Source organism: Molossus molossus, unplaced genomic scaffold, assembly GCF_014108415.1.
Source record: "Molossus molossus isolate mMolMol1 unplaced genomic scaffold, mMolMol1.p scaffold_m16_p_7, whole genome shotgun sequence".
NCBI lineage: Eukaryota > Metazoa > Chordata > Mammalia > Chiroptera > Molossidae > Molossus > Molossus molossus.
The window spans coordinates 61200273-61217776 of record NW_023425401.1 but is presented as its reverse complement, the minus strand read 5'-3'; the positions used below and the strand labels follow the sequence as shown (position 1 = coordinate 61217776).

Here is a 17504-nt window from a genome sequence, read left to right as displayed (position 1 = left end):
GTTCCACATTTTTCCCCCATTGACCCCCTCCTCCCCACTCCCGCCCCCCTCCCACCTTTTCCCACACTATTGTCTGTGTCCATTGGTTATGCATATAAGTTCTTTGGTTTATTTCTTCCCACCCCCCCAACCCCTTTCCCTTTGAGGTTTGTCAGTCTAGCAATGAGTTTGTGCTTCTTAATCCCTTCACATTTTTCACCCATTCCCCCAACTCCCTTCCCAACTGGCAACCAATAAAATGTTCTCTGTATCTATGAGAATGTTTCTGTTCTTCCTGTTCATTTTGTTTGTAGATTCCATTGTTGATAGATATGTATTCATTGCCATTTTGTTTGTTCATACATTTTATCTTTTACTTCAAAAAGACCCTTCATCATTTCATATAATAACGGTTTGGTGGTGATGAACTCCTTTAACTTTTTCTTGTCTGGGAAAGTTTTTGTATGTCCATCGATTCTAAATGACAGCTTTGCAGGATAGAGTAATCTTGGTTGTAGGTTCTTGCTTTTCATCACTCTGAATATTTCTTGCCACTCCCTTCTGGCCTGCAAAGTTTCTTTTGAGAAATCAGCTGACAGCCTAATGGGTACTCCCTTGTAGGTAACTAGCTGCCTTTCTCTTGCTGCTTTTAATATTCTCTCTTTGTCTTGAACCTTTTGCATTTTGATGATGATGTGTCTTGGTGTGGGCCTCTTGGGGTTCATCTTGTTTGGGACTCTCTGTGCTTCCTGGACTTGTATGTCTGTTTCCTTCACCAAGTCAGGAAAGTTTTCTGCCATTATTGTTTCAAACAGGTTTTCGATTTCTTGTTCTCTCTCTTCTCCTTCGGGCACCCCCAAGATGCGAATGTTGGCACGCTTGAAGTTATCCCAGAGGCTCCTTACTCTATCCTCATTTTTTTGGATTCTTTTTTCTTTTTGCTGTTCTGATTGGGGATTTTTTGCTTCCTTATATTCCAAATCGATGGTTTGCTCCTTGGATCTACATACTCTATTATTGAAGCTGTGTAAATAATTCTTTATTTCAGTTATTGCCTCCTTTAATTCTAACTGTGTATCCATGATTTCTAACTGGTACTTTTTTATGCTCTTGATGCCCTCCCTAAGTTCACTGAGGTTCTCACTAAGTTCATTGAGCATCCTTATAAGCAGTATTTTGAACTCAGCATCTGTTAGGTTGCTTATCTCCCTTTCGCTTAGTTCTTTTATTGGGGTTTTGTTCTGTTCTTTCATTTGGGACCTGTTTCTTTGTATCCTCATTTTGGCTGCCTCCCTGTGTTTGTTTCTGTGTATTACTTAATGAGAGGTATGGGGCTCGCTGAGACCCGGTGCTGCTCGTTTGAAAGAATTTAGGAAAAACCTGAAGCAGGATCCAAGACCGGCCAATCCTATGGTTAAGCAAGTGGCAACAGCTTGAAAGTTGTGTGGGGCGGGGCGGGGCCTCAGGGAGTCAGCAGGGCGGGGCTATGAGTGTGAGCCAGGTTGCTGGAGTCCCAGATATGGCTTCTGTCTGCCGCCCCCGGGAAGGGCTCACCAAAGGAACAAAGGCCTCTGACAGCACGTTTGTCCCCGAGGAAGCCCCCTCTCCAGCTCTCGCTCCAGTGCCAAACACCTCAGTTCTTCCCTGTGTGTCTCTGGTGCCCCTCGAGCTGCCTCCCCTCTGAGCTTAGAGGGAGAGAGTCCGATAAGTCCGTGCGCGGGCCCTTTAAGGAGGTGCCTGGGGCTCCAGCCGCTTCAGCTTCCCTGAGCCTCAGTTTCCGCTGGTTTTTCCAGCCAGAAGTTATGGGGACTTCTCTTCCTGGCACTGGAACCCTGAACGGGACACCTGGTGTGGGTCGGGGACCCCTCAGTCCTCAGGAAGGACCTTCCCAGCCGCGGGATCCTCCTGATTTTTATCCACCACGCTTGGGTGTGGGACCAGCCGCCGCTGCGCCGCCGCCCCCCCTCGTGCCGCCGCCCCTCCTACCGGTCTGGATGTAGCTGCTTTTTTTTTTTTCCTTAGTTCCGTAGTTGTACGACTTCCATTCAGCTTGATTTCAGGCGGTTTTGAATGATGGTTGTTCTGTAGTTTAGTTGTAACTTTGATGTGGTTGTGGGAGGACACGATACGCGTTTACCTACGCCACCATCTTGACCGGAAGTCTCCCTGTTTAGTTTTTAAAGATGGAACTCCACCCTTTGCTTGGTTTTAAGAATGTATGGAATGTTATGATAGGACATAGTAGTAGTAGTGGTCAGACAAATGGGAATGGTGGGGAGACAAAAATATACATGTGAAATAAACTCAGTATTTTAATAAAGTAAAAAAAAAAAAAATTTAAATTTTTATTACAGGACCCCAAGCTCCCAAAAATTTTTATTAAGCAAAGAGCAACTCCCTAAACTTAAACAAGGAATTAAAAGACCTGTTCTCAGAAAACTACAGGACATTAAAAAAAGAAATGGAGCCCTGGCCGGTTTGGCTCAGCTGTTAGAGCATCGGCCTGTGGTCCAGAGAGATGCAGGTTCAGTTCCCGCTAAGGGCACGTATCTCGGTTGCAGTTTGTCCCCAGCCCTAGTTGGATTGTGTGGGTGGCAGCCACTCGATGTGTACCTTTCACATCAATGTTTCTCTCTCTCTCTCTTCCTCTCTCTCCCTCCCACTCTATGTGAATAAAAAATGAAAAAAATGTCCTCGGGTGAGGATAAAAAAAAAGAAAAGAAAAGAAATGGAGAAAGATATAAAAAAAGTGGAAGCATATACTATGTTCATGGATTGGAAGAATCACCATCATTAAAATGTCCATATACCCAAAGCAATCTATAAGTCCAATGCAATCCCTATTTAAAAACCAATTGGCATATTTCACAGGTCTAAAACAAATACTCCAGAAGTTTATATGGAACCAAAAAAGACTCTGAATAGCTACAGCAATCTTGTAAAAGAAGAACAAGTTTGGAAGGATCACAATACTAGATATCAGGTTATACTACAAAGCTACTGTAATCAAAACAGACTGGTACTGGCACTAAAACAGGCATATAAATCAATGAAACAGAACATAGAACCCAGAAATTGACCCAAGCCATTATGCTCAATTAATATTTGACAAAGGAGGCAAGAGCATACAATGGAGAAAAGACTGTCTCTTCAATAAATGGTGTTGGGAAAATTGGACAGGTACATGCAAAAAAATGAAACTAGACTGCCAACTTATACCATACAGAATAAATTCAAACTGGATAAAAGACTTAAATGTAAATCATGAAACCATAAAAATCCTAGAAGAAAATGTAGGCCACAAAGTCTCAGACATCTCATGTTGCAGTATTTTCACTGATACATCACCTAGAGCAAGAGAAACAAAGGGGGAAAAATGGGACTACATCAAACTAAAAAACTTTTGCACAGCAAAAGAAATCAGCATCAAAATGAAAAGGGAACCCACACTCTGGGAGAACATATTTTCCAATGATACATCAGATAAGGGGTTAATTTCCAAATATATCCAGTAATCATACACTCAACAAAAGGAAACAAACAATCCAATTAAAATGGGCAGAGAATCTGAATAGACACTTCTCCAAAGAGGACATACAAATGGCCAGGAGACATATGAGAAAATGCTCAATGTCACTAATGATCAGAGAGATGCAAATTAAAATGACTATGTGTTATCACCTCACACCTGCCAGAATGGCGACTATCAACAAATCATTAAACTACAAATTCGAGGATGTGGAGAAAAGTGTACTCTAAGACAGTGCTGGTTGGAATGCAGACTGGTGCAGCCACTATGGGAAACAATACGGTGTTTCCTCAAAAATTAAAAATGTAACTGCTATTTAACCCAGGAATCCCACTTTTAGGAATAGGTCCTAAGAAGCCTAAAACACCAATCAGAAAGAATATATGCACCCCTGTGTTCATAACAGCACTATTAACAACAGCTAAGATCTGGAAACAGTTCAAGTGGCCATCAGTAGATTAGTGGATAAAAAACGCTATGGTATATTTATGCAATGGAATACTATGCAGCTGTAAAAAAGGATCTCTTACCCTTTGAGGCAGCATGGAGGGACCTGGAGAGTATTGTGCTAAACAAAATAAGCCAGAGGAAGACAAGCATTATATGATCTCACTTATTTGTGGAATCTAATGAACAAAATAAACTGGCAAACAAAATAGATCCAGAGACATAGAAGTAGGGAGTAGACTGACAAACCTCAGAGGAAAGGGGAGGTGGGAGGTAGAAAGAGATACACCAAAGAACTTATTTGCATATATTCATAACCAATGAGCACAAACAACAGTGGGGTGAAGGCGAGGTGAGGGTGGCAGAAGCAGGGAGAAGGGGGTCAATTGGGGAAAAAAAGAAGGGACATCTGTAATACTTTCAACAATGAAGATACATTTTTTAAAAGATTAAAAAAAGAAGAAAAACATTTTTTTAAAAGATCCCACTGGCGTCCAGCCAGTGTGGCTCAGAGCATCATCCCATGGACTGAGAGGTCCTCGTTCTATTCCCAGTTGGGGCACATGCCCCGGTTGCAGGCTCGATCCCCAGTAGGGAGCGTGCAGGAGGCGGCCGATTGATGTTTCTCTCTCACATCGATGTTTCTATCTCTCTCCTTTCCTCTCTCTCTAAAAAACAAATCAATAAAAAACATTTAAAAAATAAATAATAATAATAATAAAAGACTCCACTGGTTGCTAGAGGTCAATAGAAGATTAAAATGAGAGATTATATTTCTCTACAGGAGAAATGACACCATTTCTCCCCTTACTATGAACTCAAAATGACCCCTACACCGTATTTTGCTATATATACCAAGGAATAACTTAGTACTGTGAGTCTTTTATAATTAGGTACCGTCAAATTCATATTGTTTTCTCAGATTTTCTCTTAGATATTATCTGTGTTTTAAATATAAGTGAATTTAGAAAATATCTTGACCTTTAATGGGAAAAAAAAGGAGCAACTTCCTCTCCCACCTTCAATAAATAGACACACATTAGACTATCTTTGATTGAGAATAATTTATTTCCATCATAGGTCTTAAGATCTGTCTTTCTCTCCCATGATACAGACTAGTATGTGCTGTCAGGTCATCTATGGCATATCACTGTCGCTGTGATGAGAAAGGTCTGGTATGACTTTCTTGGCATTTCACACCAGAAAAGGGCGTATACTTTGCTTTAAGGTCCTTTAAAGGACTCGCTTATCACAACCTTCACCTTTGCTTCTGTATGGCTTATTTAGTTATCTGAAAGTACATCTACAGTTTATGTTTTTCACAGTCTGTCCTGGCAGCTTTAGCACTTGGAAACTTAAAGGGAATGCTGATGCAGTTCACAGAAATACGAAGATTGTGGCGAAAGGATAAGTATGATTGTGTAAGTAAGTAGAGGCAACAGTATTTGAGAGAAAAAATCAGGATGGTATTTAATGCTGATAAAGAATGCATATTTATATTATAAACTATAAGAAATTTTGTTTCTATATATCTGTTATATTGCTCAATGGTTAGAGCATTGGCCCACGCACCGAAGGGTCATGGGTTCAATTCCCAGTCAAGGGCACATAGCTGGGTTGCAAGTTTGATCCCTGGCTCCAGTTAGGGTTATGAAGGAAGCAAATAATCTATGTGTCTCTCTCACAGTGATCTCTCTCTCTCTCTCTCTCTCTCTCTCTCTCTCTCCCTCTCTCCCCCCTCCCTCCCTCTCCACCTCCCTCCCTTCTACTCTCTCTAAAATCAATGGAAAGATATATTCAGGTGAGGATTAACAAAAACAAAAACAAAAAAATAGATGAGCTTCTTGCAAGTAGAAAATGCTCAAGTAAATACTAGTAGACAACTTCCTTAGATTTGTTCTAAAAATTCTTGCAGTCATGCCAAACGCCACAGAAACTCTCTGAAGTTCAGGCTATGCATTGCTTCTGTTCTTCATTACATCATATGTTAGTTACCAGAGAATCTGTGAAAAACTTAAATTCTGAACATTCCTTTTGAAAATACTGTATGAAGGCTCCCTTTGCTCTCAACATGCCTTGCTATGAGAAACAATCCATAATTATATCAGGGTCAAAGTCTATGGCATAAAAATGCTTAACATATCCTGTGGTAATTTACAAGCATTAAGTAATAAACTACACTTGGTTTACTTTTGTTCCTGCTAGATAATTATTAGGGATTTGCACAGCCCTTTGGCATACTAAGATTCTTGTAGAGATCATCACCATTAATGAAATCAGCAGACCAAAAGTAATAGAGTAATATATTATATACCAACTAATTTGCTAATTTTAAGTAACAGCAGTTGATTCTGGAATTTTAGCTGTGACAGATGGACTCAATCATTTCCTTGACTGGTTCAGGGATGAATTAGCAATGGATACACTCTCTTTCGATTTTTTAAATATATGCTTGTGTTTCTGCCTCTGGAGGCAGGTCCCTTCTCCTGTACACTTCCAACCTCTGTTGTTGTCCCTAGAAGTTCATGCTTTCTCATAGCAACGGACCTATGACACTGTACTTGAATCAGAGTCAATTGGTATGTATGGTATACATGTTGCCTTCTTTTTGCAGCTAATTTGGATCATGACCTTCATCTTTGTCACTGTCCTGGGACTTGCTTTAGGCCTGGCAGCTAGCGTGGCATTTCAGCTCCTGACCATCGTGTTCAGGACACAATTGTGAGTGACTGTCACACTTTGTATCCTTGCAGACTTTGGCCTGCCAATGTTGGAAGAAAAAGAACTTGTCACTGGTTAAGGGAAAAGTAGTTTAGTTGATAGGCATGTATATCTATCCAGATTGGCCAGTCTGTTCTTCCTCAGGTTGCTTACCCCGAAGGACAACAGAATGGCCCAAACTTATAGCATTAACCTAGGTCCCTCCAGCTATAGGTCTGTTCCCTGCTTGCACTCCAATTCAAAGAAATCATAAAAATCTCTTTGCTTTAGACTATTTCAATGGGAATGTGTCACTGAGAAGACTGTGAAATTCTCCACGTGTAGTGGAGCGTTGTTCCTCTTTATAGGTTATTAGGTTGTACTCCTGCCTGGAAAACATGGAGTTAAACTATGAGAATTTCTGAAAAGCCCTTCTCATCCTAGAATTCCACAAAAACCACTTAGAATGATCAATTCTTAACAGTTACCCAGTTCAAACAGTTTTTTTATTCTTAAATCTCTACCATGTGTTACCACCATGTGGTCACTCAGCCTAAGTTGGATTACATGTGTGACAGAGAAATAAGGCTTCTTAGGAGCTAAGGAGTTCTAGGACATAGTGTTATCATAAAGTTAATCCTTGACTGATGAAATACATTTATATTGCAATGTTCCTGCATTCATTTACTCATTTATATTTTCATTCATTTCTTGGGGGCTCATCAAAAACATAGAGACAAATTGAGTGGTCATAGGTAAATCATTATATTTTTCCATGTCCACATCTATAGAGCTGGGTAAACATATCTGCCTTATTTCATGAAATAACTGTGATATTCAGAATCAAAACAGCAAACATATATAGAAGATCTTTGTAAACTAAAATATGATAGATGGGAGGCACTGTTTTAGGAGCTATGGAAGAATAAATAAAACAAGGTGTTTGCTCTCCAGGGTCTCTAATGGCATAATGAATCTTACATTTTGAAAATTAGCCTGCTTTGATGTGCTAGTAAAACATCAAAGTTAGCCTTATAGGCCTCTCAAATATACATGAAAGATTCACGTGGTGCTGATTTTCCCTACAGTCCAAAATGCAGCACACTGGCTAATGTTGGAAGGAGCAACATCTACAAAAATAAAAAAGACTACTCTGACGTAAGGAAGATTCATTTTTTACTTTTATTTGCTAAATGATATTAATATGAGTATACTGGATACCATCTAATATTCCTGCTCTGCCTTACAGATTCATGAACTGGAAGGAGTGAAAATTTTCCGATGTCCGTCCCCTATTTACTTTGCAAACATTAATTTCTTTAAGCAGAAACTTATTGATGCTGTAAGTTTAGGGGTTATTAATCTTTCTCTAGTTCCACTGAATATCTAGAAATGAAATGTGTGTTTTGTAAAAAGAGAGGGTCATTGACTTCATACATATTGAAGCTGGGATGTTAGTGCTTTTGTATCCCATGTCCCAGAGCAGGTGAGAAACTACTTTATAAAGGGTCTATTAATATGTTGGAAAATAAGACTCTTCGGGTGATGTCCAATATACAGTCATCTTTTATTAAATTCTGCTGTGAAGTAAAAAGACTACCACAAGATTTGGGGTTACTTGTTTTTAATATATATTATCCTACAGCTTTTTCTGAAGAATCAACTTCAGAAAGATCAAGAGAGTAATATTTAATATTTGATTGCATCATTGAAGAGATTCAGAATAGCAAACAAATATTTATAATATAGATAAAATTAATAAATATAATATAAATGAATATTTAACATGAAATAACAACTGAATGTCCCTGGTGGCCAGGAGAGAAGATGACAAAGAAGTCATCTTTTAGGTTAAGAAACAAAAGCTCAGCACTTACTCTTGAACCCGCCTTTTGGTTTACTCTTTACCTTGCATTGAGTTTCTGCCTTAGCCCTAATGATTATTATTATATTGGTATGCATCAAATACTTTTCTACCCAATTTTTTTACAATAATGGATCATATTGTGTATATGGTTATATATACCATCCTTTCTCCTTAATCCAGTATCTTTCCATCTAACTACATTTTTTTGTCAAATATTTTTTATTACATAATTTGATTTTCCTTAGCTATTACTCTGGAACTACATATTGCCACAATAAAAACACATTTGTTTTGAAAAGGGGAAAATTAAGATTATCCTTAGCCTATTGTAAAATAATAAAATTATAAAATAAATAAATTATAAAATCAAATAATAATAGATATTATAAAATATAATCATTTACATTTTAATAGAATAAAAATTATATAGAAGCAGAATTACTACTTAGATTCCACCTGTTTTCAATAAATAGAAAATAAGCCCTGGCCAGTTTGGCTCAGCGGTTAGAGCGTCGGCCTGCGGTCCGGAGAGACCCGGGTTCGGTTCCCGCTAAGGGCACGTACTTCGGTTGCAGTTTGTCCCCGGCCCTGGTTGGTCGTGCGGGTGGCAGCCACTCGATGTGTCCCTTCACATCGATGTTTCTCTCTCTCTCTCCCTTCCTCTCTCTCCCTCCCACTCTATCTGTACAAAAAATGGAAAAATATCCTCAGGTGAGGATTAAAAAATAAATAAATAAATAAATAGAAAATAAAATAAAATCTCTTAAGAGTTGTGTGGACCAAAAACCCAAACAGAGTCAAATTAGAGTTTAGACCTATTCATGGATAATTTATGGATAAATCCTGGCTGGTATGGAGGTTTTTAAATGTTAATAACTGCATACAGGCTGAATAGACCAAAGATCTGACACAATGCACTCACTGATATTGTTTGAACCACTTATATTTTATTACAAATACATGTTTCAATTCCTCAACCTGTCCCACTTATAGTCATTAGAGACATGCTGTAAGTAGCAAAATATTCAGTACTCTTGTAACACAACAATGGGTTTTTCAGGTTGGCTTTAATCCACTTCGAATTCTACGCAAGCGCAACAAAGCTGTGAAGAAAATCCGAAAACTGCAGAAGAAAGGCCTGCTACAAGTGACACCAGTAAATTTCTGTTTATTATAGCTAAAAGCTTAGTAAAATGTAGGTCAAGATGTCGGTTCCATTCTTTTATATAAAATGCCAGATAAACAAGGTATTTCATGCGTCAATTAATGTGGTATTTTTAAATATTATCTTTGAGGATCTCCTTAAATTGTTATTCTCGTGGGACAATTTTTATTCTCCAAAGAAAATAGTTTACAATCTCATTGCTTGACCCAATTTTGAAAATGTGCTTCAGAAAGTTCCTGGTTATCTTTGACACACAAAATGTATTTCTTGGTCAGAATTATCATGCATATTACTATCCTCTCTTGCAGAAAGGAGTTATATGCACCATTGATAGCCTGAAAGACTCCGATGAGGAACTGGACAACAATCAAATAGAAGAACTGAATCAGCCAATCAACACCACAGACCTGCCCTTCCAGATAGACTGGAATGCTAATCTCCCTCTCAACATTGTGGTCCCTAAAATTGAACTGCATAGCCTTATCCTGGATTTTTCGGCAGTGTCATTTCTTGACGTTTCTTCAATGAGGGGTCTCAAAACGGTAATTTCTTTTTTTCTTAATGGAAATAACCAATCAGTGACTAAAGGTGAAAAATTGTATTTCTAGAAGTATGCTCCTTTAGACAATACACATTTAAGTAGAAGTAATTTATAATCTCAGAATATTCCATGGAAGGAGTGGAAAGGCAGGTGGGGCATGTTCAGTGAACTCTTTAAAAGTGCATTTCCCATGAAAACTGGCATAAAATTTTGAAGGCAACCAAACCTACATTTTTAGTGTATGTTGAACCTGCTAGTAGACAACTCTGCTCACATTCCTATGAAAGTTCAGTCCTGTGGCACTTTCATATCCTTACGGATATTGTATCTAAATTGTCCTAAAATACAGAAAATTTGAAAAGTTCTTGGGAACAAGTGATATAGGGGCTCCTTTTGTTTCGATCTGCATTCATTACAAGCTGATGAAATTTCACTTGGCTAAGTTAACAATCTGTTTTTTAAAAAGAGATGTGAAAGAATAATGTCACATGTGATTTAAAAGTAGGACTGAAACAATTATGTTGCATTCTGTTTCCTTTCCAGTTTTGTCAGCATTTCTAAAACAAATTAGTTTCAAACAGAAATGCAGAAATAGATATAAAGAAATTTTAAGAAATTCCACATTTCCCCATCTTTTGCTTGGTTTTCACAAAAATCTGTCTATAAGAACTGAGCTAAGACAAGATCCATTAGGTAGAGTGAACTGGATACAAAATTAGAAAATAGGATACTTTCATTTTTTTTCAAATTTCTCTTTTATAAAAAAAACTTAATATCATGTAACTCTCAAGAGTGCTTGCTTTTTCTTCTCTTTATTTTTGTGTTTATTTGTTTGTGTCAGCTTTAGAGGAAAAAATACATACACACAATATTAATTTTTTTTATCCTAGCTGGATAGCACAAAGGACAGGGACTCTGCCTTACATTTCATTAAAGCCCTAAATTTTAGCTCAGTGTCTTATAGATCAACAGTATAAGTTACTTATCTCACCTTATATGACCTTAATGATATCTCTACTGGTATTTGCTCTTAGCCTAGAGACCAAGAAATTGGATAAAGATTTGTTGGTGCTAGACACATCCAGTCACTGTGGACAAGCATAATGAATATCATGAATTCTAGGGATTTCTTGTTTGTGTATGTAGAAAGCTCTAGTCAAGATCAACTCACAGGAAAAAAACATTTATAATTAGGGACTGACATCAGCATAATGGCATATTGAAAAGACTCCTTCGTTTCTCCCTAAATTTAAAATTAGAGTTTACCTTGTGAGTTAAGGCAGAACATTTTCCCATCATACTTCCAAGAAAATGATCACTTTTAACTCCCTCCTTATGAGGCGAGTTCTTTCCTTTGAATTTCTTTTGTTCTGTCACAGAGCCTCGTTTTGAACTTTAGTAACTCTTTATGCTATTATCTCTTTTCAAAATATAACAAGTTCTGAAAGCACATGTCACCCATAAGGCACACTTATGACATTTTTTTGTGTTTATGACAAGTGTAAATGTTCCCTAAGGAAGATCTACTTTCTTTTTAACAGATTTTGCAAGAATTTATCAGGATCAAGGTAGATGTGTATATTGTTGGAACTGATGGTAAGTTGTTTTATTTTTATATTCTGACAATCACTTCAGGTTCATTGCCAACTCTCAATCTAGACAGCCCCTCTAAGAACAGCTTTTTTTTTTTATGATCACCAAGAAAGAAAATCTAATTTTTAACTGAGCCTATAAAAATTCCTCTGAAAACAGCATCTTTGTATTTTAGTTCTGTCAATATGTAATTAAATTAACTTTACAATTTGAATCCTAGTTTAATAGACAGCCAAAAAAAAAAAGTGAATATGTAACCATTTTTTACTCTACTCTTCCTGAAATTTAGGCTTGTTTTCTCTTTCCCTTGCCTGCTTTGACTCCCTACCCCATAGAAACCTGGTTTCTGCTTCCCCTCACTGATGACATCATCAGCATTCAGATTGTCAAAATCAGCTGTCCATTCCAGCCTCATTCTCACAGAGCTTACTTTAGCATTTGGCCCTTTCTTTAGCACTTGTCTCTGAAACTCTCCATGACTTCTGCAAGATCATTCTTCTGATTCACCTCCTACCACTCTCTTAGCTTCTCAGTGTCTGACATTGGCTCCTCTCCCACTCGTTTGTTTTTGAAAATATTACAGATGTCCCCCATTTCTCCCCCATTTACCCCTTCCTCCCCGCTCCCGCCCCTCTCCTGCTTTCCCTAAACTAATGTCTGTGTCCATTGGTTGTGCATATATGCATATAAGTTGTTTGGTTAATGTCTTCCCATTCCTCCACCCCCCACCCCTCTGAGGTTTGACAGTCTGTTCCTTACTTTCATGTCTCTGGATCTGTTTTATCGATAGCTTCTTTTCTTCATGATATTCCATAAATAAATGAGATAACGTGGTACTTGTCTTTCTCTGACTGGCTTATTTCCCTCAGCATAATACTCTCCAGGTCCCTCCATGTCATCTCAAAGACTAAGAGATCTCTATTTCTTATACCTGCATAGTATTCCACTGTGTAAATGTACCACGGCTTTTTATCCACTTATCTACTGATGGATATTTGGGCTGTTTCCAGATCTTAGCTATTGTAAATAGTGCTGCTATGAACACAGAGGTGCATATATTTTTTCTGATTGGTGTTTCAGGCTTCTTAAAATATATTCCTAGAAGTGGAATTACAGGGTCAAATAGCAATTTTATTTTTAATTTTTTGAGGAAACACCATATTGTTTTCCATAGTGGCTGCAACAGTCTGCATTCCCACCAGCAGTGTACTAGAATCCCTGTTTATCCACCAGCACTTGTTGTTTGAGGATTTGTTTTTGGCCTTCAGTCTGGCAGGTGTGAGGTGATATTTCACAGTCGTTTTAATTTGCGTCTCTTTGGTGATTAGTGATGTTGAACATTTTTTCATAGGTCTCCTGACCATTTGTATGTCCTGTTTGGAGAAGTGTCTATTCAGGTCCTCTGCCCATTTTTTTTTTTATTATCCTCATATGGACATTTTTCCATATTTTGTTCAGATAGAGTGGGAGGGAGAGAGAGAGAGAGAAACATCGATGTGAAAGGGACACATCGAGTGGCTGCCACCCACACGACCCAACCAGGGCCAGGGACAAACTGCAACTGAGGTACGCGCCCTCAGCAGGAACCGAGCCCAGGTCTCTCTAGACAGCAGGCCGACACTCTAACCGCTGAGCCAAACTGGCCAGGGCCCATTTTTTTTTTTTTTTTTTTTTATCCTCACCCGAGGACATTTTTCTATTTTTTGTACAGATAGAGTGGGAGAGAGAGAGAGGAAGAGAGAGAGAGAGAGAAAAACATCGATGTGAAAGGGACACATCGAGTGGCTGCCACCCGCACGACCAACCAGGGCCGGGGACAAACTGCAACCAAGGTACATGCCCTTAGAGGGAACCGAACCAGGGTCTCTCCGGACCGCAGGCCAATGCTCTAACCGCTGAGCCAAACTGGCCAGGGCCAGGGCCCATTTTTTAATTGGATTGTTTGTTTTCCTTTGTTGAGTTGTATGAGTACTCGATACATTTTGGATACTAACCCCTTGTCCATTGTACCATTGCAAATATTCTCCCAGAGAGTGGGTTCCTTTTTCATTTTGATGCTGGCTTCTTTTGCTGTGCAGAAGCTTTTTAGTTTGATGTAGTCCCATTTTTTTTTTTCTTTGTTTCTCTTGCCCTAGGCAATGTATCTGTGAAAATTCCAGTATGTATGATGTCTGAGACTTTTCTGCCTACATTTTCTTCTAGGATTTTTATGATTTCACAAGTTACATTTAAGACTTTTATCCATTTTGAGTTTATTCTTGTGTATGGTATAAGTTGGTGGTCTAGTTTCATTTTTTTTGCATGTACCTGTTGAATTTTCCCAACACAATTTATTGAAAAGACTGTCTTTTTTTCCACTGTATACTCTTGCCTCCTTTGTTGAATATCAATTGTGCATACTGTCTTGGGTTGATTTCTGGGTTCTCTGTTCTTTTCCATTGATCAGTATGCCTGTTCTTCTGCCAGTACCAGGCTGTTTTGAATACAGTGGCTTTGTAGTATAACCTGATATCTGGTATTGTGATCCCTCCCACTTTGTTCTTCTTTTTCAAGATTGCTGTGACTATTCAGGGTCTCTTTTTGTTCTATATAAACTTTTGGAGTATTTGTTCTAGATCTGTGAAATATGCCATACTTAAATAGAGATTGCATTGAATCTGTAGATTGCTTTGGGTAGTGGGGACATTTTAATGATGTTGATTTTTTCTAGTCCATGAACATCCCCTCCCACTCTGACACCCAGTCTTTCCCAGGCTTCACCTTAAACCCTATGGATCTAATTCCATGAGCGCTTTCTAGTCAATCTTCTACATGCTTATGACTCAAGTGTATCTTGTTAATGAACTCCCAAACTACACCTCTACCCAGACCTTTCTTCTGAGCTGCAGATCAATGTATTCAATTTTCAGGATGTCTCCCAGGTACCTCAGATACACATGTTCAAAACTAAATATATTATCCTCCTTTCCCAAACCACTCCTTCTTTCCTGTCTCAGTCACTTCATCACCACTTACCCTGGAGCCATCTTTAATTTCTTCTTCTCTCCTTCCCTCTATATTCAGTGAGTCACCTATAAATAACTCCTCTTGAATCAGTCTCTTCTTCTCCACTTTCACAACCTAAATCCAGACCTCTCTCATTTCTCATCTAGGTCCTGGGGAAGAAGTTTCCAGCTAGTGTCCTTGTCTCTAGAATGTTTTCCTATCTCATTTTCTGACTAGAAAACTCCTTCAAGAATTTATTCCTCAGGACCTGCAAGAACTTCCTTGCTTCCCTAGACAGAGCACTCTGGTCTTTAGACTTTGCATCTGTGGAACACATGTCACATTATTCTGTAGCCCTGTGCCTGTGTTCCCACCAGGTGACATTCTCTTCTAGGGCATGTTCTGGGTGCTGGGGAGACAGCTGTGAATAAGACAAGCCCCTGCCCTCATGAATCTTACAGTTTAGTGGGGAAGTCAGATAAGTAAATAAATATATATTTCAGGTAATAAATGCAGTGAAGAAAAAAGCTGGTTAGGAGACAGAATACAGGGATGGTCCTATTTTAGATAGGCAATCAAATATGTCTCATAATGTGACATTTGAGCATAGACTGAAGAGAAGTGAGGGAGTCAACCTTGACAGTATCTAGGGGGAAGACACAGGTTCTGAAGGAGACAAGAAATTAGAATTTTTTATTTTCCCTCTCTACTGGCTCCTATCCCTAAAATCTACAGAGTCTGATTTCAAGGCTTCCTTATGCTCAAAAATATTCCCTGGATCTCAGTAACCCTTTAATCTATTAAACAGTTTTTCTTCTTCTCCATTATCTCAGATCTCTTTAAAGTATCCTTTCCTGCTGCCTGTGCTTCCTGGCACACCTCTCAGTTCTTAATAAAAATTTTCACCTTCCTTCCCACTGCGTGCCACTCACCTCCATCCTTGCTCCTAGCAACTACAGTGCCCTCCTCTCGCCCTCTCCCTAGCCCTCTCCCGGAGTCACTGCTAGATCCTGTCAATGTTGAAAGCTTACCTGTGAACAGACTTTCCCACCTCCATATCTTCGTACCTTCTCTTCCTCCATCTTTCTCCAAATAGGATCTGCTTGGTCCTTTTCCCAGACACCCACCAAGAGGAAACAATCTTTACTGTACTTCCTCTGAATTTCCATAGCCCATAATTTGTACCTCTCTTATTCAATCAACAAAAATATGAGGATCTACTATGTGCTGGTCATTACTTTAAGAACTAAGAAAACAACAAAGAAAAATTCTAATTGCTTCCTGCTTTTATTATTCTACAGCACTTTTCCTTTCATTACTATGGGTATACATAAATGTTCTTATATCCTTGAGGGCAAGGATACAAGAACACATGTAATTTATCTTCTGATTCTTCACATTACCCAGACAGAGCTTTGAGATAATATTTGGTTGATCTGTGCAAACAAGTGCTGGTTAGCACCTGCAAGAGAGGGATTCCTCAAAGATGACTGGAGAGGTTATGTGGGGTGGTCAAAAAAGATGTTTTCTGATGGAACCCAGCAGCTTTGGGAAAATGGACTACAGTAAGTAACTGGTAAATAATCAGTCCTGCAATTTAAAACTGTACCATATCACTGGTCCATGAGCATATGTTCTATTTTGGCAGAACCCAATTTTAAAAATTAAGTCCCACTTGATATGTCAATCATTTACTGGGGAGATTAACTCACTAACCTCCTGACTAAACGGAAGTTGATTTTCTTCTAAGAACTACTAAAAGTTTTTCTCATTTGAACCTTTCCTTCAATCTTTTTACCTTAAGGTCTTAAATACATACTTTTATTAGAAAGGTATCCTTTTGTTCCAGAAGACACAGTGCTAATGGTACACTGGTACTGTAGCATTGCAAACCCCAAACACTTAACCAAACACCAATGAAATGTACATTTGCAAATGAAAATTAAAATCCCCAGCCTCAAGGAGAAACCTGTGGCCAAAAAATTACTTCTTCTTAACTATTATTGTTTCTTTTCTCTCTTCAGATGATTTCATTGAGAAGCTTGCACGGTGTGAATTTTTTGATGATGAAGTGAAAGACTCAATATTTTTCTTAACAATTCATGATGCTGTTTTGCATATTTTTATGAAAAAGGACTATAGTACTTCAAAGTTTAATTTCAGTCAGGTACCAGCTTTTTGGTGACTTTTCATTTGTATAACCAATCATCTTTTCTTCTTAAATTTCCCTTTATTTTTCATTATTTAAAAATATGGTTCCTAATCCAGAATTAGAAATAAAATTTGATTTTACTGTAAATACAAGTGGATGATCACATACTTGGGAATGTAAGATAAGACTGATTCATCAGCAGTTTTATCTTTATCTAGACATTACAGAAAAAAAAACAAACATAAAGATAGTGAGGCCTCTTCTGCATGTTTCAGAAAGTCCAGCACTTGTTTGAGCCTCTGTGCCTCATCCTTAGAAAATTGAAGCAATTCCAATCTCATAGAGACGTTGGAGGAAATTACTCAAACCAGGACAAAGAGGGTAGAAAACAGTGATGCTAGATCTCTATTAATGCAATATTGAGCATACAGAGAGAAAACTTTATGTTTTCAAAGTACTTGCAACCAACATCTTATTCTGGTTTTGTAATAATGTCTGAGGTAAGGAAAATATTGCTCTTTCCACTTATAGATGAATTAGTGATGG

General features: G+C 38.3%; 1 protein-coding gene across 1 annotated transcript in view; it reads left to right on the top strand.

Annotated features, from left to right (window-relative positions):
• Positions 1 to 17118, top strand: part of SLC26A3 (solute carrier family 26 member 3) — a 36100-nt gene extending 18982 nt beyond the window's left edge. The window contains exons 11-19 of the mRNA XM_036246641.1: positions 5281 to 5376; positions 6570 to 6676; positions 7744 to 7813; positions 7905 to 7997; positions 9583 to 9678; positions 9996 to 10229; positions 11770 to 11824; positions 16831 to 16963; positions 17064 to 17118. Of these exons, the coding sequence (XP_036102534.1) occupies positions 5281 to 5376; positions 6570 to 6676; positions 7744 to 7813; positions 7905 to 7997; positions 9583 to 9678; positions 9996 to 10229; positions 11770 to 11824; positions 16831 to 16963; positions 17064 to 17118 (939 nt within the window). The remainder of the gene's footprint in view (positions 1 to 5280; positions 5377 to 6569; positions 6677 to 7743; positions 7814 to 7904; positions 7998 to 9582; positions 9679 to 9995; positions 10230 to 11769; positions 11825 to 16830; positions 16964 to 17063) is intronic.
• Positions 17119 to 17504: the final 386 nt, after the last annotated feature.